We start from the raw sequence: 25,069 nt of genomic DNA, 5'->3' as shown, positions 1-25,069 counted from the left end.
TTATCATTAGAGAAAAAATTACCAATAATCATCCCACAGATGTAATATTATCTACAGCTACTCTTAGTACCATTGATGTTAAGTTAGACTCTTTTTCTCCAATCGATCTTTCTGAGTTATCTTCAATAATTACTTTAGTGAAGGTTACAAATTATCTTCTTATGGCCTCTGACAGTGGACTCATCTCTGTAGCTTCCCTTAGGCAGTATCATCAGAAGGCAAAGCATACATTTTCACTTCTATGCAGATGACACCCAGCTCTATCTGTCTAGGAAGTAGGGCTACCACGATTAGTCGACTAGTCACGATCACGTCAACTATCAAAATCGTCGACGACTGATTTAATAGTCGACGCGTCGTTTGAAGCTTTGTAAGATCCCAAAAGACGCAGGAATAAGTAGTAGGATTTAAGAGTGTAATAACAGACTGAAACAGAAGATGGCAGCACTGCATGTACAAGGATGCCAGCTGCTGTTAAACCCCGAAGAAGAAGAAGAAACTGCGGTATCGTAGCTGTGTCCAAATTCAGGGGCCGCATTTGAAGGCCTATTACGTTACAGCAACGCGACGAAGGCTGTCCAAATGCAAATGCGGCCGACTCTTTCCCAGATTTGAAGGATGGGTCGGGTGTATACTTCGTGGCCCAATCTATCCCAGAATTCATAGCGCGGCCCAGCTCAGTTTCCAACAATGGCGGCAGCTAGTTAGTTTTAATATTACTCTTATTATTCTTTCTGGGTCACAAAATAAACGTTTAACATATTTTCAGGCGAGAATGTAGCTGTGTAAACCTCAAATATCTGCTCAGTTTATCAAGACACCACATATTTTCAAAAGCGCTCCGACGTTTTTGGAGACGTCTGTTAGCCACTAGCTCGATAGCTAGCCGGGGGCTAGGCTCACTAGAGCCGTGAGAGCACCGGACTCCCGGCTAATCGTTTTCAAACCCACCGCCGTCTTTTGCTACTCAGGTTAAACATGATATATAAGTCACTTAGATAACTTAAAATGTTATTGTTTGGCTTTTTTTAGTATTTTATTTGTTCCTGAGTAAATCGGTTTGGCTGAGATTAAAGTTATAGTTTTTACACAGCTGAATAAACGTCAAGCAGACAGCTGATTATCAGAAGTGTGAGATGCTCGAGAGTTTACTCCGGTGTCCTGTTATATTTTAGATAGCAAGGAGTTTATTAAACTTCACCGAAACAATCTGCAAATTTCATTTAAATTTAATAAACTATCATCTTGTCTTTATTTTTAGTTAGCACATACCTTAAACACTTAAAGCTGTAAGCTAATGATAGTTATATAAGAGCAGATGCCGCTGGTGCAATAAGCTGTACGTTTTACGTCCAATGGATGATGATCTGATTAGTCGACTAATCGCAAAAATAATCGGTGACTAGTCGACTATCAAAATAATAGTTTGTGGCAGCCCTACTATGAAGCCAGATAACATACACCAATGAGTTAAACTGCAGGAATGTCTTAAAGACATAAAAACCTGGATGGCCGCTAACTTTCTGCTTCTTCATTCAGATCAAACTGAGGTCATTGTACTCGGCGCTGAAAACCTTAGAAATATGGTATCTAACCAGATTCTTCCTCTGGATGGCATTACCTTGGCCTCCAGTAACACTGTGAGGAACCTTGGAGTCATTTTTGACCAGGATATGTCCTTCAACGCACATATTAAACAAATATGTAAGACTGCTTTCTTCCATTTGTGCAACATCTCTAAAGTTAGAAATATCCTGTCTCAGAGTGACGCTGAAAAACTAGTTCATGCATTTATTACTTCCAGGCTGGACGACTGTAATTCATTATTATCAGGATGTCCTAAAAACTCACTGAAAAGCCTTCAGCTAATCCAAAATGCTGCAGCAAGAGTCCTGACAGGGATTTCTCCTGTTTTGGCTTCCTGTTAAATCCAGAATGCTCTCTTCCACAGCATGTCTTTATCCTGTCTTCCTTCTCTCATCCCAACCAATCACAGCAGATGGCCCCGCCCCTCCTTGAGCCTGGTTCTGCTGGAGGTTTCTTCCTGTTAAAAGGGAGTTTTTCCTTCCCACTGTCACCAAAGTGCTGCTCATACCTTACAATATAAAGCACCTTGAGGCGAATGCTGTTGTGATTGGATGCTGGATAGATAAACAGAGTTTACTGCACTCCTTCATACAGCCCTGCTTGTTTCCATGCATACATGAGTTTTTTGAAAGAGGCTCTATAGATGTGCAGTTACAGCCCGTTTACCATGAACTGAACGAGGAGAGAGCAGGACACAGAGACAACTAACCTTATGAACCTGAGAGTGTAGTTACATAAAATGAGCAGCTGCCCTTTCAGTAAGAAGAACCTTTCCAAAGACAAGCTTGTCAGGTTAACTGCTGATTCTAGTGTCCGTTTGTGTGACAGTGAATGGTTATTGGTCTGTGCGTGTTAGCCTGATAGAAAACGTTGATGAGAGGATGTGCACCATGAGAGAGCTGAAGGGGAAAGGAAGTCTTCATGCACTGGATGTTAAATGAAGCTACTTGTGTGCCTAACAGTGCTATCAAAGAGTCTGCATAGATGTATGAATGAAACCGTGGAACGTGTTGTTGTAAATTTGTTGTTTTATGTGAAAGTAAGAAGCTCAGATTGTAAGTGGTAAATCAGATAAAACTAGAAAAATTTGCATTTCCTGCGAAAATGCAGTGTGGATGCTGTATAGCTGAAGCTGTCTGCTGAAAATAGTTGAAAATAGCTGAAGAAGCTGAAGTCAGTGTTTAAAAAGTTGTTGAAATTTTAATAACTTTGCAGGACAACATCAAGTTAACAAAAATGTAATAACTTAGCAGAAATGAAATAACTAATAAACATAACAATTCAGCAGAAATGTTGTAGTTTACCAGAAGCCACAACTTAGCAGAAATGTAATAATTTAGAATAACATAACTTAACATAACATAACATAACAAACAAAAGTAGTGTAACCTAGCAGAAATAATATAATTTAGTAGAAAATTAAAAACTTAGCAGAAATGTAATACTTTAGAATAACATAACAAACAAAAGTAGTGTAACCTAGCAGAAATAATATAATTTAGTAGAAAATTAAAAACTTAGCAGAAATGTAATACTTTAGAATAACATAACAAACAAAAGTAGTGTAACCTAGCAGAAATACTATAATTTAGTAGAAAATTAAAAACTTGGCAGAAATATTACAACTTATCAGAACTGCTATAATTTTGCAGAAATGTAATAATTAGGCAAAACTGTCAACAGATAACAACTGAAAAGGCTGAAGTAACCTCAAAGTTACTTGTTTAACTGTGAAAAATTACCAGAAACATTAGAAAAGGAAGAAAATCACCCAGCAGATAAACTGATGTGGAACAAAACCAAGGTAAAATTGCAGAGTTTACACAGCTGGTGAAATCTAAAAATGGCAAAAAACAAAACAAAACAAAAACAAAACCCACACAAACAACATTTAGGTAATACAAGATGCTGCGGTCAGAGATAAAAACACCCAAAAATAATGTTATTGAAATGCCAAAGAGTGGCAGAAAGTTTAGAAAGTAGAAAACCAGTAGTAGAAAAGTAGAACGTTCAAATATTTTTAGAAACATATGATACAAAATATTTACTCAGTTGTTTCCAATTATTACAATAATGGCATACAGAAATAAAAATCCCATTTGGGACAAACAGAATAATATTAATAGAAAATGCAAATCACATGAATCTAACACCTATACAAACAATTGAAGCATCTGTTGGAATAGTGAACATATCCTTGTTTGCCATGTTTATGTTTATGGCCCTAAGATGCGCAGACACATGATAGGCTATTAACTGCAAAAATATACACATATATAAACAGCAAGTGAAGGACAAAAATACATCCTCTGATTTGCTGGAGTTTTGTGTAAATACCATTTGTCAAGGATAAACAACATGTTCCAATGCCACATTAAAATTTTCATAAGCTTCATTTTTTCAATTAGTTTACAGTTTCCTGATTTGATGATAAATCTGTACCGAAATGAAGTCCACATTGTGATATATTTGAGGTGTGGAGAGTCACACAACTGAACAATCGATGTGCATATTTAAAGAAACAGGAATCAAATAAAGAACATTGTTGTGGAATAAATTACACTGAAAAATAATCACTGCTTTGCGTTAGAGAGTGACTTATGATGAGGTATTAATTGGGTTAACTTTACCTCTAACAGCTTTTCACATAGTGCTGTGACCAGGGTGAAATCCATCATAAAGTAACTGTAAAAAGTAGAACCATTAGCATGAATGTTATGGTTCTACCCTGATCAAAACTCAAGTCAGCTGTGTGACCTGATATAAAATGATAAAGACGAACACATATAAATGACCTTTATGAACTTTTCAAAATGACTTTATATGCCTGACCCATTATCTATATATATTGGAGCAGATGTGGAAAACCACTGTTAGACCTACTCTATACTAATGTAGTTACTGACACCCCATACTAAGGCAGGGTTCATACAAACACACATTATTTATTCTCTTAAACACTTTCTTTTTTCACATTTTGAGATTGTGTAATCTCTATAAAGAATACGTGTAATGGTTCAATAGATATAGTTATTTAAATGTCCATAATAATCACATGATCATTTTTGTACATCCTACAATTCAAGATTTAGAGCTGTGTGTTTGTATGAATTCAGCTTGCTATACTTATAGACTTAGATATATTAATCCACTATTTACCCAAACAAGTTACATTGTTTGGGTAAATAGATTGGGTTTGTCCTACAAAATTATTCAACAATAAAAAAATAAAAAAAAACATCTGCACATTAATCCAGAGTTCAGTTTCATATGTCTGATATTGTTTGTTAAATCTGGTGACACAAACACAGTCAAAAATTCATTGCTAGCGTGACATGTGGTCCTTTTTGCCTTTGACCAATGATATGCTGGTTACTTGGACCAGTTTAGTATTTGCTGTCACAGATGAATGTTAACCATAAATCCAAAAGACAAAACTGAAAAAAAATGTTAATTGCAAACATGTTTTTGCTTAGTAAAAGGATTGAAATTACATGGAAACTGTCACCTTAAAGCCTCATTGTAAATATCATCACAAACAGATGTTTTCCACACAGTTAACAAAGCTCCACCACATCCGATCACTGCATATAAATCTAAAAGAAAACAAATGTTTTTTTTTAAAACAATAAAATTAACAAAAGGGAAGACTTTTGATTTAATAACTAAGCTTAAAATAAGTGTTACCTTTAAATATTTGTGGGAAAAATCTGATGCTACCCCAAGAATACAAAGCCACACTGGAAACCATGACAGGCTTGCAGCCCTCTGTCTTCCTGGAGTAAGGTGCCTGATCAGTAGCAGTGAGTTGACAGAAGTCGGTGTCTGTAAGAGTGGCCAAACACTGATACTCTGTCCACTTGCGTAGAGTCTAAGAAGCTGGAATGCAGGCACACTGTACGAGCTTGTTCTAAAAAATACAGAAAAAGGAACATTTTATTTGTGTTAAGGCTTAAAAACTACAAATAAGTTATACAATGAACAATGTTGAAATACCTTATAGGTGCTGCAGGCCACATAACCAGAATCCAGAGCAATCTCACACTCACATGAAGGTGAGGAAAGACATGAGCTCTGCAATGAGGTTTGAATGTCTCAGTTGGGACACTGAAGAACTCAGAAGACAGCAATACCTGCACAGAGAGACAGAGTAGAAAAAGCATAGATTTGTAATCCATAATGTGAATTAAAACTCAAAAAGTTTCAACAAGTATAATCATTTGAGTGTGGAATTATTTATGCAATAAACAGGATTTAAATTAATTAATTGAATTAAAAACACTGACATTTTTTATCAAAGATAAAGAATCATACCTCTCTCTGCTCTGAGGATCACTGAGCATCTCTGACAGGAAATACATTTTCCTCAGTATGAGTCATCATTGATGGTCTCAGAGGTGTGTAGTGTGGCAGCATGATGATGGTCTCCAGATCAGGCAGGAGGTCAGGTGATGGGTGTGTCATCTTCTCCATTGAAGACACACTTGTATGGCAGTTCATAAAACAGCAGTCTCCTTGTGGCATGTAGTTATCTGTGCAGTCCAGCACTGATGGATCAGGTTTGGCTCAGCAGTTCATGAAGATGGTGTTAAGATGTTGTTTCAGCTGAGGATGGTGAAGTTTGAAGGTTTTCCCACAAAGGAAACAGGACTGTGTGTGCCCTGTCTGAAAAAAATACATCTACAAAACATAAATTGGTTTTAACACCATCCACCCTCCCCACCCACCCATCTCAGCCCCCAAGTGTCTATGTAATGCTGGTATGGGGTGTCAGTTACTAAATCTAATTAGTGCGTCAGAAAGCGTGGGCTACACCTAAAGCCCCCGCTTTCTGATGTCTTCATTTATTAGCAGCTTTTTCCAGCTGCTCAGAGAATTCTGACTTGGCCTTTATCCACCCAAACCCAAACCCACCCAGATAAAGGCCAAGTCAGAAAATGGATGCAGAAACTTTCCATGTACTTCTAAATCAGTTTTTATACATATTCTGTAAGCTGTACTAATGTTTTTTCTCTACATAATGTATCATTATAGACATCTCTGGTAGCCTAAAGATAGTTTAAAACCTTTACATTTTTTTACCTGTAAAACATGATAAACAAAACCTCATTCATCCCAAAAACATTTGATTCTACAAAATCTACTATAATCAAGAAAATATAATTGTCTGTATTTATTCATGTGACCCATAATAAATACCTGCATTTATCTGGGATTTATTTATTTACTATTTCATATTTGAAAGCCCTTGGAGGGGAAGATCTCATTTGTTGAGATACATACGTCAGAGTAAAAAAAGTATCAAAAAAGCAGCATATTTCAGATCTGAGGTGCATGATAACAGAAAGCAGATCTCCCGGCTCTGCATGAAGTACAGCCATGATTTGGTGAAATGATTAATAACATTGCAATAAGAAAGGGTCTTCTTACAGACAGAGTAGGGAAGACAATATGAAGAAATGTGATATTTCAATGAAAAATCTTTTTCATGCTCTACAATCAGTAAACTCTGTAACAAACATGATCTGTAATTGTTTCAAAACTCACCACACGACTTCATGATTGGCTTGAGGACAGGACACAAAACACAGGGTTGTGGTAACTGTAATATGTTCTCAGAACACCTGAATGGAGGCTTTTCTGTGGCTGAGAAATAAAAATCAGGTCAAGCAGGGTGTTCTTGTCTGTAGTGGCAGAAGTGATCAGCTGTGAATACCCTCTCGACTGAAACTGCTCCAGAATCTGTTTTCTTCCACTCTGTAACTGGTTCTCATTAAAATCTCCACACACAATTATTGGGTGACAGTCCATTATTTCAAGTGAATCTAAAAGACTTACCAGGTTTTGCATGAATGGTGTCAAACTGTAGTCTGGAGGTCTGTACACAACCACAATGAGCGCAGGGAATGGAGCCTGAACCTTCAACACTAAAAACTCAAGATCAGTGACATTATGCAGATACTGTTTTACCTGAACCTGAAAATGATTCCTCAAATACACAACAACTCCACCACCACTTCTGCTGGCCATGTGAGGAAAGTTTGTGTAGGACACATGTCTGTTGCGTTTGAACATGGTGTAGCCGTCCAAATGAAGACTATCTGCAACAAAGGAGCCTTGGAGGTGAGACTCTGTGAGACACAAAACATCTGCTAAACACATTTCATGATGACTCTTGATGTCGCTGATGTGAGATGGCAAACCCTCTGTATTGTGTTGGATCAGTGTAAGAGTGTCAGGTCTGCTGGCTGTTTCTCTGACCTGAAGAAGAGGCATCATTTCCTCAACGCTGGCTTGTCTCATGGTTTGGAGCACTGCAGTTACCTCGGGATTGGCGTAAATCTTTTTCTCATCCAAGTCCTGTAGATAGAGTCCACTGAGAGACGTCACCCTGCTGAGAGCAACATAAGCCATACCTGGTTCAAAAATGTTCTTCATTGAAACTACAGCTGTCTGTGTTGTAAGACCCTGGGTTTTGTGAATTGTGCAGGCGAATGCTAGCTTTACAGGAAACTGTCTGCGTACCGCTCCTTTAAACTTCAGACTCTCCTCTGCTCTCTCAATGTAAACCAGATCATCAGATGCTGCATTAGCACTGCGGGTGTTTCTTACAGACTGCCGGTTGTCCATTCTGAGGCCCAGTTTAATTATGTGTCCATCATTTTCAGATCTCACCACCTTTACCAGTATACCAAAAGCACCGTTGACCAAACCGTTTAGTGTGTCCAAGTTTCTGGTCAGCATCACTCGGGCTCCTTCAGCGACGTTCAGAGTGTCGGGTAAATCATTTCGCCCACCTGTAAATGGTTTGTCTCTTCGTGCCATTCTGCCTGTACGTTTATCCTTCTGGAAATCGTCTGCAGTGATGATTATGATGTTTGAATGAAGCTTCTTTAGGGTATCTGTGTTATGGGATTCCACATTCTTGTTGGTGGCATAAATGTGTAAGACCTCAGTTGGACATTCTTCTGGTGCAGTCACAGCCTGTGACAACAAATCTCTGTCGCACTGAGAAAGCTCATCTGTCTTTTCTTTGACTCTAATCCTGTTCAACATCTCTGCAAAGGCCACATCATCTTTCTGACGCATGATCTCGGTTAGAGTGATCATCTGAAAATGTTCCTGCCATAGGTCAATCTGTTCTGGATCGTAAACACACAGAGGTTTAGACTGTCGCACTGGTGGCAGCTGGTAAAAATCTCCAACAGCTAAAACTGACATTCCACCAAAAGGTCTCTGAGTGCCTTTGATTTGTTTCAGTCTTGCATCCACATAACCAAAAAGGGGTTTTGAAACCATCGAAATCTCATCAATAACAATAATTTCTGCATTCATCAACTCAGATCTGACTTCATCCAGTTGATTACCAAGTCCTTGAATGGGTGGTTTCAGACTCCTGGGTAGTTTCAGTAGAGAATGTAATGTAGAGCCATTGATAGAAAAAGCTGCTGTACCGGTAAATGAAGTCAGTAAAACAGTTGGATTTGATATGTCAGCTTCTTCTGCATTAGCAGGCAGTCTGCTCAGGATCTTTGATGCTTCAGAGTGAATACACTTAATCAGGTGTGACTTTCCAGTTCCCGCACCACCGTTGATATAGAAGAAAAATGGATCTGGGTTCAAACCACAAACTCGCTGAATACACCAGTCTCTTATGGCATAGAACACGCAGGCCTGCTTCTGGTTCAGATTCTGATACATGACACGTACCACAGCTGGATCTACTGCAGGTTGTTCTCTGATGGCTCTGATCTCTGTTACAGCATCAGACTGACGACTGTAGTCAGGGACATTCTCCTGTTCGTTCTCATCATCAGAATGTCTCTCAGGAAGATTCTCATCACATTGCAGCCTCACAACTTCAGATTCAGGAGCAAGATTACACCATTCATCAATCACAACATCCCTATTTTGTTCAAACTCTTCCAGTGCACTCTCAATATCCTCAGAGTTCTTCTCATACTTGTCTTTATTTCTTTTTACAATCCGTTTAACAGACTCACTGTGGTCTGAACATGGAAGTCGCACAAAACCCGAGTTGTAGAAGGACTGATAGGTTTGGAACCCTTGTGGTTTCAGTTCCTGCTCTGATCTGTGTGGAAGGTAAAGCCTCAACAGTCGTCCATAATATTGCTCAGGATCTTTTTCTTGTGAGCAGTGGTAATACCTGATTATAGCTGGTTTATCATTCTTTCGCCTTTGTACAAATCCAAGCTGGTTTAGAAGAGGAAGCACATCTTTTCCTTCATTTGGACCACTCACCAACCTGCACAGCGCAGCAAAATCAGCCAGCGACATTTCCTCATATTCTGGTGTCTCAGGTCTGCATTTGTATTTATCACTCAAACTTGTCATCCAAATATTACAACTGTCATGTGTTGTGGTTTCCAGATAGCTCATGGGGCGACTCATTTTTACCGGGTTATCATCTGTTGGTACAAATACAACACTGCGGGAACATTTTTTCATTTTTAGGCCACAGACTCGAGTCACACACTCCTGTGCACTGATTTCTCTCTTTTTTGAGTAAGCCTGCATCACAGCTCTCATTTCATCACATTCATTGACCGTGTTCTTTGCAGAGTTATCAAGAACTGTCTTCAGGTATTCAGAGAGGCCAGATTCTTTCTTCGTTATATATTTACAGAGGTATTCTATACAGGAATAGGCATTCAAAATTAATGAGACATCTAAATTTGCGTTCCAGGCTTCAAGCAGGTGTGGGTTGTAATTGTTGATCCAACAGTCCTTTGGGTCACGTTTCAGAATCAGCGCTGTTTTCTTGTTTATGTCTTGGAGGCATTGTTCATACTCATTCATTGTCAAGTTGCATCGTGACAGAATCTGCTCTATGGTGAGCGAAGCAGCTTCAGGTTCCTTCAGCAGGTTCATCAAAGGTCTGAGTTTGGCTTTTGCAGCTTCAGTGTCTGAATCCTCATCCTGTCTCACAATCATTGTTCTTGTGGCTGGTGGTTTTGGAAACCCAAATCTACAACCAGAGTTCACACTCTTAAAGCATGTTTTTGTGTGGCTTTTGCTGTGCTTTTGTAGTTCAGTGACTTTTTTGTGCAGTTCAGGTTGTTTTGCTGGATCAGGGAGTTGAGCCGAGATGTATCTGTCCACAAAGTCACAGACAGTTTGGTCGTCATCCACATCTACTTCTACCTTTTCTCGAATCCACAGCAACATGTGTATATGCGGACTACCTCTGTGCTGGAACTCAACTCTGTAAAAGTAATCAATGATTTCACCAAGGGGCTGTGCAGGAGAAAACAGCAAATCTCTGAACAAAGCCTCAACACGCTTATCAAACATTCGCATGGTGGTTACTGGATTTGATCTTAGAATTTCACACTTTTCTGACCAGTCCAGGGCTTCAAAATCAACCTCTTCACCTTGCTGTCTCTTTATTGCTTGAATCACTTCAGGCCATCTCATCTCAGCAGCAGAGAAAGTGACAAAGAACTGAGGTGTTCCTATTTGACGAACCATACTGAATAAATCTCTCGTAGTTTTCTGCCAGTAAGCTGGAGTTCCTCTGAGTGGCTGCATAAATCTGATTGCATCTTTATTTCTTACCAGCTTCTCTACTTCTGTCTTACTTTGTAACATTCCTGATGTGATTTTGCGTCCATCTTTGGTCATAGTTTTACCTTTCCTTAGCTGTATTGTCATGCTGGAATTAGCCAAGTGTATTTCAGTGACAAACTGTGAGAAAAACAGGTAATTTGTGTCTTTGGCAAATCTTGCGTCAATGTTGAAAAGCCTTGACTTGAAGTAAGCACTTGGTGTGAGTTTAAGAAGTCTCTTTTCATCCAGTGTATTCTGACCAGTAGGAAACTGCACAGGAAATGCCATCGCTTCCAAATGAGGAGTTCTGAAGAAGCTAACAGGATTGTTTCTTTCTGCAGGAGCCACACAATATGTGTTATCAGTGAAACAGAGAATCTCTTCTGAAATGTCAACAGGCTGCAGACAACTTTCTAGAGCAAAACCTCCATTGTTCAAATCACTTTCTGGTTCATCTGGATTTTGTTCCTCTGGTTGTTCATCACAGGATTGCATATTAATATCTTGGTCACTTTCAGACTCACCTTCGAACAAAAGGGCATCTTTTTCATAGTTGTCAATTTCCATTAAATCTGCTTCATCATAATCATCGCTTCCCATGCTGGCTTCATCACTGCTGTCATCATCAGGTAACGTTGGATCACAAAGCAATGCATCATCTCTGATAACAACATCTGTGTACTGTGGGTGAATCTGTTTGAGTTTACACAGAGCTTCAATGAGTTTAGACCAGGTGACAGTCTGGAACAGCTGATGGCCTTTGTAGCACAGTCGTCTTTTCAGCTTGATCCTCATTATCTGTGATTGGCTTCTGAGCCTTGGTAAACAGTCAACTGTTTGTTGGACTTCAGATGGTACACACACCACATTACCACGTATGAGTCTTTGTCTGCCCTTTGGAAGTGGAATAATCTTAGCAAATGGTATGCATTTGGCAATCAGATGTCTCTCCAGAATGTTGAGATCACACAGTTCAGCTGGAATATCCTGCAGTTCTAAACCGTTAATAGCAGCAAGCCTTGGCATGCGTCCACTTTTGAGGGAACTGTGACACGTGTGACAGATATACTCCTTTTTTCTCTCAACAGGAAAGCTGCAGTGATCATTACATGCTTCATCACACATATGAACAAATTTACCAGTAAGACACTGTTGAGCTACAGTTTGGTGTTTTGAGTAATTTTCTCTTTTGCAGATTTTCACCTGATTAGGAAAAGAAGCTTTTAGACAAACAGTACAAACATAAGATGGTGCTGACTTAATGTTGGATCTGAAACGAGATATGGCCTCATTCATTAAACTGTTCTCTGGATGAGACTGTAAACTTTCAGCTGGTCGATGCATCTGACGATATTTTCTTTTTATGTTCATTGCACATCTGATATTATGGATCTGTCTAAAAGAAAAACTGTTCCAATATTTTACTCTCATTCGTTCTCTCATATTGTCCTTGTGTTGCTGCTGAAATTGTCTCTCTTCTCCATAACGCTTAGTGATGTAACTTTTTTTTTTCTGTCTAAATTCTACACTTTCCTTATATAGGTTAGAAACATATGACCTCATGTAAGCTTTATGTTTCTCTCTGAATCCAGCACAAGTTCTGTAATTTCTTCTTATACGTTCCTTCTGCTGTTCTTTGAACATAGGAGATTGTCTATAAGATTCTTTATATGTTTTTCTCATATGTTCCTTCTGCTTTTCTCGGAAAATGGGAGATTCTCTATATGTTCTTGTTATACGTGCCTTCTGCTTTTCTCGGAAAATGGGAGATTCTTTATATGTTCTTGTTATACGTTCCTTCTGCTTTTCTCTGAATGAAGAATCTTCTTTATACATCCTTATGACACGTTCTCTTTTTCTCTCTCTAATTTTAGCACTATCTCTATAGATTTTTCTAAAATGTTCTCTCTGTTTCTCTCTGTATGTAGCATTGAGTTTACACAGATTATTTTTGTACACACTCTTCTTCTGTCTGTGATCAGGATCATTAGACTTTCTACTAGAATCTTTTTTCTTTGCCTTAAAGCTTTCATCAAAAGTGTACATCTGCCTTTCTTTCTTTTTCTGATTTTCCTTTCTCTGTGGTAGTTTTTCTTGGACCAATAGTCGTCTCCTAATCTTTCTCCTTTGCTGTTTATTATGCTTCAACAGTTTATGTGAGAGTTCCTCTGTTAAACAGGAGGCAGTGTTTAAATCATTCTGAGGAACAGAATCTTTTGTTACCTGAGTGTCTCTTACAGAAGATGCAGAGGTTTCTATTTCCAAATAATCAGAAGGACGATTGTTCAGCTCAGCAGCTGGCTCATTTGAATAATCCACTCTGGATGACATCACTTCAGTAGCTAAAGTGTTGGTCACAGTTTTCTGTGTCTGCTCAGTGGATTTTGGGGTTTCAAATTCAGGTTCATTTAAAGCTGGTGCTGGAACAGTTGTAGCTGTTTGTCTGTTTTCATCAGCATTTCTTTGGTCAGCAACGTTTTCACTGTGGAACTCAACAGGCTGTAGCTCATAAGTGCAGGTTGGTGCGATGCTAAACATTCGGTACAAATGTTTGATCCTGTCAATCATGTCGTTAAGACGTGTGAATTTTAACATAACTGCAGTTCCACCACTTACACCTAGTGACAATGGCATTCCTGTAGACTTACGTGGGTGAGGGTCAAAGTATGCGTATTCACCTGAAGTCAGCCTGCAAACTGCGATGACTGTTCCTCCCATGACTAGCAAAGCGTAGCGAAACTCTGACGCCAAACACTGTAGTCCCTGTTCCAGGCTTGGAAGATGATCTGTACCGTCAAATGTGCCATAACGAGCAAACTGAGACATATCGACTTGATACTCGTGTCTGCGGCTGGTGACCACTGTGGGAAGCTCATCACAGGCTAGAAACACGCTGTTCACAAACCTCTTTCTGGCATCTGAATACACGGCATGGCCTTTGTCCAACACACGGTTAAGATCTGCTCTGGTAATGAATTCATCCTCGTGTAAGAATGACAGGAAAACCAAACTGTTCGCCATGCATTGCTGATTCCTGTACTTTCCATACTTAGCAGAGGCCTGGCTTCGGGATGCACAGATGCTACTCACTCGTGGACGACTTTCACTGTTTGTAACCTGTACATGAGACGGTCCTGGAGCTTCTCCATCATGCTGCGTTTGCAGAGTTACCTGGGGTTCAGTCTGGATTACCTGCTGTACTTTAGCATTTGGCACAGATGATGAGCAAACACCTCTCTTTACCACATCTGCATAAGACACTGCGGCTGTCTGAACGCTGCTCTGCACTTCTGGACTGGGAATACTTGTAACAGACGCATTTACCTGTTCTTTCTGCTTTTGCCATCTAAGCTTCTGGGACTGCGACCTTTGACCTTTTCTTGGCATTTTATTGAAGTACAAACTGGACCTTTTATGTATTTATACACAAATGTAAACAAAACTCAACCTGTAAACACTGAAAAACTAATGACACCTCAAGTTTCTATTAAATCAGAGATTTATCAGAATTGATGTAAAAGGCTGACTTAAATACAAACTCAATATAAAAGTTATTTAAAGTTCTCTGAAAACACTTTGGTCTGTTTTATTGTAGCTTTTTCAAAAACTGTATATTATTACTTCTTATATTTTTTTAAACCAGAATGGATAACAAATAGGTCTATACTTCTGTAATGTAATATGCAGAATAAATCTCAACAATTAATCAACAGGCTATAATAAAACTTTTAAGCTTTTAAGTAGACTTTGTGTAAATCTTTCAGATATTTAAAATTTAAAGCAAATATAAGGAGCTGTGATGGTGCGGTGATCAGATGACAGGCAATGGGGATTCTTCAGCTGGATGTTCTGCAGCAGTCAGGAAACAGGAAGTCTGGGTTCTCAGGTCAGCCTCTAGATGACAATTGTAACTGAATACTTACACTGAGTGACAAAAATGGGTTTGTCCTTAAATAATAATAGTTTAAACTTGTAGTCAAATGTTATAGCCAATGAAACAGACTTGAAAAATGTATATGAATCAAATTTAATATTTATCTGAATACAGCAGTCTGAATGTATGTATTACAAAATAACCAGATTATCTTACTACAAATAAATCTCAACAAAGGTGTATATTTTATATAATTTATCCAAGTAATTGCACTTGTAAGCCAAACTATCACTGTTTATTTCAAAGTGTAATGCAAAATTAAAATGACAAATGTAGGGCTCTGTAAGTAGTTTCTACAGTGAGTTCTACTGTACTGTATATTCAACTTTTTACTTGTAATTTCCAGCAAAATGAGTGGATATGAGAGAGTTTAACAACAGGAAAGAAGGAGCAGTGAGAGCAGAGATCTCTCAGATTTCTGAAAACAGATCGACGAAGTTGTGGTAACTTCAATTTCCAAAAACTTGGTTCCTTGTCAACCTTAGATTTCTTGTCAACCTTAGATTTCTTGTCAACCTTAGATTTCTTGTCAAACTTAGATTATTTGTCAACTCAGGTTCAAGCTTGTCAAAATTAGATAGAGCTCATGGCGGAGAATGATAGAAGATAGAATGGCTTGTCAACAAAGATGGAGCAGGGAGAGGGAGAGTGATAGGACAGACTGAATTGCTTGTCAACGATAGAGGGAGAGGGTTTTCTGCAGCAGGTCACCTGTAAGACAAAAAGGGACTGGAATTAGGCATATTTCCAATAAACATGGCTTTCCAGTATTTTTCGGACTATAAGTCACACTTAAAATCCTTTAGTTTTCTCAAAAATCAACAGTTTACCTTATGTATTAATTCTGGCTGTGCTTACTGACCTCAACCCAATTTTATGTGCTACACAGCTCTCAAACCTGTCAAAATGTTTTAGTATGACTTTGGAAAGCTACAAAGCTGCAGCGCTTGATGGATTGTTGGAGCATTACAGCTACAGTAGTCAGCAGCCTCGCCGAGTAATTCGTATTGTGCTTAAACATAATATTGGACCTGGCATCTGTTTACAGACATGCGTACGAAGCAGATTTCAAGCCGATCAATCAATGAAGAATTTGATAGATTTGTGGAAGAGGACTGAACAGAAAAAGATTGTAAGTGTACAATCTTTTATTGTAAGTACTTTATACATATAAAAAGTGTATTGTGTATTGTACACATATAAAAAGTGTATTGTTATGTGTTACCACTGAAAAATGTTGAGAGTTACTGTGAATGAGTTGAATAGTTTGAGTTATCTGAATATTTGGTTAGCTGCATATGCCTTATAATCCGAAAAATACAGTACACACAGGGCTTTAGATATTGAAGAGTTCCACAGTACATTATTGGACTGAACTGATTGAAAATGCTCAAAAATGGTGGTGGAACTATTCTAAAGAAACTTTTACATTCTATCAACACAATAAAAACAAACAGTGTCTATAAACTTAAACCAAGATGTGCTGAGATGTGCTGCTGTTGAGAGTTATTGTAAATGAGTTGAAAAAAGTTTGACTTATCTGTTTTGTTTGGCTTAATGTGCCTTAGAATTTAGTGCGCCTTACAGTCCGAAAAATACAGAACATATATATCATTACACACTGAAGAGTTGTACAGTACATTATTAGATTCAACTGAATGAAAATGTTTAACATATGGTGGTGGAACATTTCTAAGGACATTTTTGCATTCTATTAACACAATAAAAACAAACAGAGTCTGTAAACCAAGATGTGGTGCTACAGTAACTTACTATAAACATTATATGGTCAAGCTAAACCCACACAATGAAGTTAGAGCAGACAGTTTCAGACCACCTGCTTTAAACACTTCACATGCACTCAACTCACATGTTCCTAAATGCCCAAAGGTCTCAAATTCCCGTTTCTGTGTGTACTTACCTGGTACAACAGTATATCATAATGTCTGGGGAGCCGTTAACATAAAAGTAACAAATAATTTACTCAGTATGACATTTGGCAAAATGAAAAATTTGGAGACAGATGACTCCTATACAGCAGTTTCTACATTTTTCAGTCAAATATGGGGCATGTTTAATACACACTCCGCTAAATCTACAATAAACAAACAAACAATAAACTTAGCATGGCCGATATTAGGGCCTAATTAAAAATGTAGCATGATGATAAGAGAGATCTGTAAGTCTGGAAATGTTTACATAGACTTTTCTAGGATTTGATGATTGCCAAGAGCTGTGCTCACTCACTGCACTACACTGAATCTCCTATAATGAGAAACATTTCCCCGCATTGCACCTCAGACAAACCTTTACTTACCAGACTCGAGACGATCAGATCAGCAGTCTAGAGAAAGGAAACAATTCATCAGATCACTGTTTGATGATTCAGACTGTTGAGCCTCTTCACACACAATCCAACTTACTGTGACACAAATTAACTAGTAAAATTCTCAATTTATTTAAGGCTTTATGAGCTGAATTTAATTGCAGAGTCTCAGATGGCATGTTTAATAACATGTTAACATGTTAATTAACATGTTTAATAAAAAAATTCATACTACAGAATTGCAAAGAATAGGCACCAATATTTGTTGGCACAAATGCAGGATATACCAAATATTTTCGTACACAGAAGCTTTGTGGCTCCAACATTTTCTATCACAAGTCAGTTCTAATAACATGTGAAGAACGACAACTTTTAATCTCATTTCAGATTAAAAATGTTGAATACAAATTAATTATTTAAATCAGAAGCAACAGAAAACCACAACAACAACAGTGGCGCACCATTTTTCTAATGAAAATTTCTTAAAATATTACGCTAAAAAGTCATTCCATTGTACTTGTTGCTAACAATATTTATGTTTTGCAGTATATCCCTTTTTGGCAACATTTATATTTAATTTTAAAACATTGGCTTTAATATACCTACTCACAACTGTACTTCTCTTGCATTTTATTATTGCTTAAGCATTTAAGCTATCACTTACAGTCACTCAGGCAAAATACTTCTAGTGTTTCGACTTCATGCTAATTCATAAGTGGGATGAAAGAGACAATAAAAATCGATAGCTGTGGTGCTCTTAAGTGTTTAAGGTACCACCTATACTTACCTAAAGCACTTTCATAGTTTTGTTTGATGCTTAAATCCACAAACATAAGGAGAAATCAAACAACTGCATAAAGATATCTCTGACATTTAACTATGTTTGGACTTGATAAGCCATCAAAAATTAAAATCAGAGAAAAATGGGCTATTAAACTTTATTGACATTTTCAGGGGCAGTCAGTGGTCCTGTGTGGGGGCTTTGCTGCTACAGATTCTAAATCCTGACTATTTGTTTTTGCCCATGAGTGAATGGCAAGATGACACAGGTAAATTACTAAACATTACCATTACTGTCTACTTACCAGCAAAGGCAAAACCAAAGATCTGTTCACTCTGTGTAACAAAAGACAAAGAACAAAAATACAGGATCAGACAACTCCAATCAGCATTAGAGTCAATACTGCATCACTCTCTGTAGTCAAAAAGATTCCGGAAACTTCTTTGTTTACCACAGCTGGAATACAAACAACAACTCTCCTCTGTTTTTCTTTAAAGATTATCATCTTCATAAAAGGTAATATGTAGTTTTATTCATTTGCAATAAGCCACACAAGTTTCTGATTCATGTAATGCTCCAAAATTTAGGTTCGATTACTTAAGAGAGTAGACCAATGATTTGCAACACCTAGCACTGCACACTTTATCAAATGGTGATGTCACAATTTAAAAGTAGATAACAATCACAAATGATAGCTTGTATGGAATGTTTGTAGGTTTTAACATTTGAGGTGGCCTGAATTCAAATTCTATTAACACAATAAAAACAAACAGAGTCTATAAACTTACACCAAGATGTGCTGCTACAATAACTTACTGTAAATATTACATGGTCCAACAACACCAACACACTGAGGTTAGAGCAGACACTTTCAGGCCTACATCACAGGTTCCTTAATCCCCAAAGTTCTCAAATCACTGTTTCTGTGTGTACTTACCTGGGACAACAGTACATCATAATATCTGGGCACACAGAAACAGGGATTTGAGATCCGTTAACATAAAAGTAAACAATACTTTACTCAGTATGACTTTTGGCAAAATGAGAAATTTGGAGATGGATGGTTCCTACAAAGCAGTTTCTACATATTTCAGTCACATTTGGGGTATGTTTAATACACAGCCATAAGCACTCCAGTAAATCTAGGACGTACTTATAATGGCGGATTTAAAGGCCTAATTAAAAATGTAGTATGATGATAATTTCTTTGTAGATCATTTAATCATAAAATACAGAAATGAGTGCTGTATCTGTTTTAGATCTGTTTTAGATTTTTTTCAGTCATCAACAAAATCTTTAATTAAAAGACTAATTCAAAGAGCAGTTTTCAGACAGTGACTTAATTTAATGAAGGGAAAGAAGCTTTGGAAATCCACAAGGCCCTACTTGAAGACTTAATTGCACCTAAACTGCTGTTCATGAGCTGCTCTAATGTGAAATAATATGCGCTGCTACAATAACCTACCGACCTCTGTAGGTCTGGAAATGTTTACACAGATTTTTCTAGGATTTGATGACTTTCAATGATCACCAATAGCTGTGCTCACTCACTGCACTACACTGAATCTCCTATAATGAGAAATATTTCCCAGCACTGCACCTCAGAAAACTCTTTACTTACCAGACTTGAGACGATCAGATCAGCAGTCTAGAGAAAGGAAACAATTCATCAGATCACTGTTTGATGAGTCAGACTGTTGAGCCTCTTCACACACAATCCAACTTACTGTGACACAAATTAACTAGTAAAATCCTCAATTACTTTAAGCTTTTTTAAGTTTACTGTAGCCTAAAGAGGAGATAATTGAACTGCAGGGTCTCACATGGCTACAGCAAGTGTAATAAAAGCATTATTACTACAGAAATGCAAAGAACAGGCGCCAATATTTGTTGGCACAAGTGCAGGATACACCAAATATTTCCTACACAGAAGCCTTGTGGCTCCAACATTTTCTACAACAGGTCAGAGCTAATAAAGTGTGGAAAACCAAAACTTTTAATGTCCTTTCAGGTTAAAAACATTAAATACAAAGTAATTCTTGAAATCAGAAGCAACAGAAAACCTCATCATGTTTTGTTAGTCTGATATGAATATGCAAATCCTAAAATACATGTAAATATTGACATGTTACAATAACAGAGGTGCAGAATGTTTTGTGATTAAAATTAAATGTATTAAAATATTACACTAAAAAGTCCTTTCATTGTACCAGTTGCTAGGAATATTTATGTATGTTGCAATGTCCATTTTTGGCAACATTTCTATTTAATTTTAAAACACATTATATTCACTAAATAAGTAATAAACTAATTAGACACACTGGTTGTAATGGACCTAACAATGTCCAGTCACACCTCTGGTTTTCTTCGTTTTTATTATTGTTAAAAGCTATTACTTATACCGAGTCAGGCAAAATACTTCCACAGTGTTCTGACTTTAATGTAATACATCAGCAGAATTTGAGAGACAATATAAATCAATACCTGTGCAGCTCTTAAGTATTTGAGCAACCACTTATACTGACTCCCCTAAAACAATTTCATTGTTTTGTCTGCTACTTAAATCCACAAACATAAGGAGAAAATGAACAACTGTATAAAGACATCTAACATTTAACTATTTTTGGATTTGACTAACCATCAAAACAAAAAATTGAAATCATACATAAATGGGCTATTAAACTTCAGGGACATTTTCAGGGACAGTCAGAGGCCCTGTGTGGGGGCTTTGCTGCTACAGGTCACAAATCCTGTGTTTTTGCCAATCAGTAAATGGAAACATATCACAAAAAGTCAAACTACTGTATGTAAGTCGTCAAATGTGCTACGCAATGCCAGGTTCATACTGCTTCAGTTACAATCACTGTTTACTTACCAGCAAAGGCAAAACCAAAGATCTCTTTCACTCTGTGTAACAAAAGACAAAGCACAAAAACACAGAATGAGACAACTCAAATCAGCATCAGAGTCAATACTGCATCACTCTGTGTAGTCCAAAAGATTCAGTACACTTCTTTGTTTACCACAGCAACAAACAACTCACCTCTTTTTTCTACACCTTATTAAAGATTACTGTCTTCATTAAGGTAAAATGTGGTTTCATCAATTTGTAATAAGCCACACAAGTTTCTCAGTTATGTGATAGCTCTATTAGTTTGGTGCTATTAGATAGCACGGTAGATTGATTAAGCAATGATTTGCTACACCTAGCACTGCACACTTTATCAAATTCTGACATCACAATTTCAAAGCATGAACAATCATAAATGAAAGCTTGGATGATATATTTGTAGGCTTCAACATTTGAGTTAGTCTGCATTCAAATTCTGCTTCCTAAAAATATTATCACCTGCACACAGTATCATTTAGTATCATTTAATATGCTGTTGTTGAAATATCTACATATCATATTTATAATATTAATGGTGCACAGCTGCATTTTATTTATTTGAAGGTGGCCTTTTTTATATTTCATTAATTTTTCACAAAGTGAGAAGTTAAACAGAGCTGCAGGTGTAGGTTTTATTTAAAAAAGAACCAACCTGCACAAACAAGTGTTTGTTAAACAGTTCTTAAAATTTAACTAAAAAACTAAAATTAATTAATTAAAAAAAACTTCTTGTTAAGAGATGTTATTATTCTTATATTATGTGTTTTATCCTCACTCTCTCTCTCCCTTCTGTTAATTAACCCACAACACAAACACCGGCACAGGCACGTGACTCTTTTTCTCCCCGGCTGTGTCCCAAAACGTTGGCTGCATCCTCCGGAGGCCGCATTTGAAGGCCGATTAAGTCACAGCCAGGCGACGAACGCTGTCCCAATTCATCGACTCCTTCAAATTCGCCGACAAATGCGTCCTTCATTTCCCCAAATTTGAAGGATGGGTTGGGTGTGTCCTTCGTGGCCCACCATATCCCAGAATTCATAGCGAGGCCCAGCCAAATTTCAGCTGCCAACAATGACAGCCGCTACTAAGTTTTAAAATTACTCTTATTAATCTTTCTGGGCCACAAAATAAACTTTTAACATATTTTAAGGTGAGAAAGTAACGGTGTAAATTACAAATATCTGCTTGGTTTATCAAGACATCGCATATTTGTGTGCCGACGTTTTCGGAGACGTCTGTCACCCACCAGCTCGACAGCAAGCCGGGGGGGTTCAATGGTCACTCCAGCCGGCGAGAGCAGCGGACTCCCGGCTTCATCGTTTTCAGACCCCCGCTCTTTCACTACTCAGGTTAAACATGATATATAAGTCACTTGGATAACTTAAAATGTAATTGTTTGCCTTTTTTCGGTGTTTTATTTGTTCTGGAGTAAATTGGTTTGGCTGAGATCAAAGTTATTACATTATTAGATTAAATAAAGCTTTATTAATCCATCGGATGGGTTCCTCCGGGATTTTCACACAGCTCAATAAACGTTAAATGGTCGATAATTTACGCCAGTGTCCTGTTATATTTTAAATAGCAAGGAGCAGAGGCCGAGTTTATTAAACGAGACAGCGGTGACGCAAATCTTAAGGTTAGACCGTCCCAGCCTCGCGCTTCCGGCCTTCTCGGTCTTTGAAGGACCTGGCCTACGTAGACCGCGAAGGCCGGGTCCTCCGAAGGATGCAGCCGACGTTTTGTGACACAGCTAATGGCGGTAAAATGGCTCCTTTGAAGTTGCCGACCCTGCTGCTTCAGCAGCTAATCAGTGGTTCTAAAATGGCGGCTCATTATCTTATGACATAAAGACTGAGGCCGTTTTAACTGACTGATTTGTGAAGAGGAGAACTAACTTCAGCTTCCCTTAGAGACTCAGAAACACTAAGACACCGAATGAACTAAATACAACACAATAACTGTATTAAACAATCAAATGAATCATATTAATTTCACACTGGGCCTATAGCAGCTAGGCTAGGCGTTAGCGCTTAGGTTGTTAGGGCTAGCATACCAAACACTCCTTTTAAATACTAAAATTACAACGTTTCACTAAAAAAGCAGTCATTGTGTTACTTTAACATGACTTATACTTCGACTGGCTTTATAAGTCACTAACAACAACTGGGTAAATCACTATAACAGCTTATAGACATTTCATTTCAGAGAAGAGAGACAAAGAAGCAGAGCTTACCGGCAGGGATATAGCAGAGAGTGGGCGGAGATTCAGGAGTCAGCCAGAGACGTGAAAAAAGAGGCATTCACGGGTAGTGGGAAACTCCGCAATTACACAAATTTGACATTGAAAACGTGAAAAATATATGTAAATTTAAATATTATTATACTAGATTTTTTTTGCAACAAAAAACAACTAGCAGAAATTTAATTCTATAAGTTTAATAAGTGTTTCAAACAGGATTCTTTGAATTTGAAATAATGGTTAAAATACATAAATAAACATAAGGTCATTATGTTAAAATGTTCTGTATTATGATAGATTTATTTAACTGACTGCAGTAATAAGAACAGTCTTCTTCTGAACACCAACGCCAAGGAGCTGGTGTTGGTGATCGCCTAAGCATCCTCACAGGACATTCGCTGCAGAGGCTCATCTCACTCCACTGCAGGACTCAAGAGGTTCAGGAGGTCCTTTAACCCCACTGCCATGAGACTTTTTAACAGCGACTCCTGACATGTTCATTGCACATTTGTTTCTTTTATTCTAATACATATTGGTTGTAATCATATGAATTCTGAATTGCTTTAAAGCTGAAGCTGTCTGCAAAAACTAGCTGAAAAGTTGCAGAACTGCAATATCTTAGAGGAAACATAATACTTGGCAGAAATACAATAGCATAGCAGAACTTAGCAGAAATATTGTAACTTACCAGAAACATGATAACTTAGAAATAGTATGAAATAGTATGATTAAGCATAAATACTACATTTAGTAGAAATACTATGTTTTAGCACAAATACTATAATTTAGCAGAAATACTATATTAAGCACAAATACTATATTAAGCACAAATACTATATTAAGCACAAATACTATAATTTAGCAGAAATATTATATTAAGCAGAAATACTATAATTTAGCAAAAATACTATTTTAAGCAGAAACACTATAAAAAGCAGAAGTACTATAATTTAGCAGAAATATTATATTAAGCAGAAATATTATATTCAGCAGAAATACTATAAAAAGCAGAATTACTATAAAAAGCAGAAATACTATAATTAAGCAGAAATACTATAATTTAGCAGAAATACTATATTAAGCACAAATACTATAAAAAGCAAAAATACTATAAAAAGCAGAAATAGTATAAAAAGCAGAAATACTATATTAAGCACAAATACTATAATTTAGCAGAAATACTATAATTTAGCAGAAATACTATAATTTAGCAGAAATACTATAAAAAGCAGAAATACTATAAAAAGCAGAAATACTATAATTTAGCAGAAATACTATATTAAGCACAAATACTATAAAAAGCAAAAATACTATAAAAAGCAGAAATAGTATAAAAAGCAGAAATACTATATTAAGCACAAATACTATAATTTAGCAGAAATACTATAATTTAGCAGAAATACTATAATTAAGCAGAAATACTATATTAAGCACAAATACTATATTAAGCAGAAATCTTATAAAACGCAGAAATACTATAATTTAGCAGAAATACTATATTAAGCAGAAATACTATGAAAAGCAGAAATACTATGATTTAGAAATACTATAACACACACAGAAAGAGAGAGAAGCAAGTTTGTAGGTCAGTCAAGCAGCCTGGGAGCTGCTGGATTTGAATCCACCAATCAGAGATGCTGTGTACATTTTCCCGCCAAAACAGGTGCAGCCGTTTTTACACACGCAGCAGAGAGAAAGGAATTTTTGCAGTCTATTTCTAATTGTGACGACTACCGTCCAAA

The 25,069-nt window shown here is 37.3% G+C and overlaps 2 protein-coding genes and 2 long non-coding RNA genes across 13 annotated transcripts in view; 2 read left to right on the top strand and 2 right to left on the bottom strand.

Moving 5' to 3' along the window:
* Positions 1 to 25,069, top strand: part of LOC146496756 (uncharacterized) — a 496,205-nt gene that overhangs the window by 276,724 nt on the left and 194,412 nt on the right. The window lies entirely within an intron of this gene.
* LOC146496757 (uncharacterized) overlaps positions 1 to 25,069 on the top strand; it is a 358,433-nt gene that overhangs the window by 201,241 nt on the left and 132,123 nt on the right. The gene's annotated exons all lie outside the window — the stretch shown is intronic.
* On the bottom strand, positions 2,768 to 6,275 carry LOC146496762 (uncharacterized). The gene is made up of 3 exons (XR_014871186.1): positions 5,902 to 6,275; positions 5,584 to 5,720; positions 2,768 to 5,497 (listed from the first exon to the last, which is right to left on the bottom strand). It is a non-coding gene; the product is annotated as an uncharacterized LOC146496762 (long non-coding RNA).
* LOC146496761 (uncharacterized) lies at positions 6,313 to 23,471 on the bottom strand. Of its 10 annotated transcripts, XM_085143339.1 has the most exons (5): positions 21,074 to 23,471; positions 19,820 to 19,846; positions 18,503 to 18,533; positions 17,409 to 17,435; positions 6,313 to 15,802 (listed from the first exon to the last, which is right to left on the bottom strand). In XM_085143339.1, exon 5 carries the CDS (start codon positions 14,542 to 14,544, stop codon positions 7,144 to 7,146), a length of 7,401 nt encoding a protein of 2,466 aa, XP_084999465.1. In that variant the 5' UTR covers positions 14,545 to 15,802; positions 17,409 to 17,435; positions 18,503 to 18,533; positions 19,820 to 19,846; positions 21,074 to 23,471; the 3' UTR covers positions 6,313 to 7,143. The 10 variants fall into 10 exon arrangements, with proteins under 10 accessions (XP_084999465.1, XP_084999460.1, XP_084999462.1 ...); XM_085143334.1 differs by lacking the exon at positions 17,409 to 17,435 and having other exon boundaries at positions 19,820 to 23,471; XM_085143336.1 differs by lacking the exon at positions 18,503 to 18,533 and having other exon boundaries at positions 19,820 to 23,471.

This window comes from Neolamprologus multifasciatus, chromosome 19 (assembly GCF_963576455.1).
Source record: "Neolamprologus multifasciatus chromosome 19, fNeoMul1.2, whole genome shotgun sequence".
In the NCBI taxonomy this organism is placed as follows: Eukaryota; Metazoa; Chordata; class Actinopteri; order Cichliformes; family Cichlidae; genus Neolamprologus; species Neolamprologus multifasciatus.
The sequence above is the reverse complement of the archived record's forward strand: the minus strand, read 5'-3'. Positions and strand labels throughout refer to the sequence as shown.

Excerpts from the sequence above, each read along its gene's own strand:
- LOC146496761 (XM_085143334.1), bottom strand. The coding sequence starts at position 14,544 with ATGCCAAGAAAAGGTCAAAGGTCGCAGTCCCAGAAGCTTAGATGGCAA.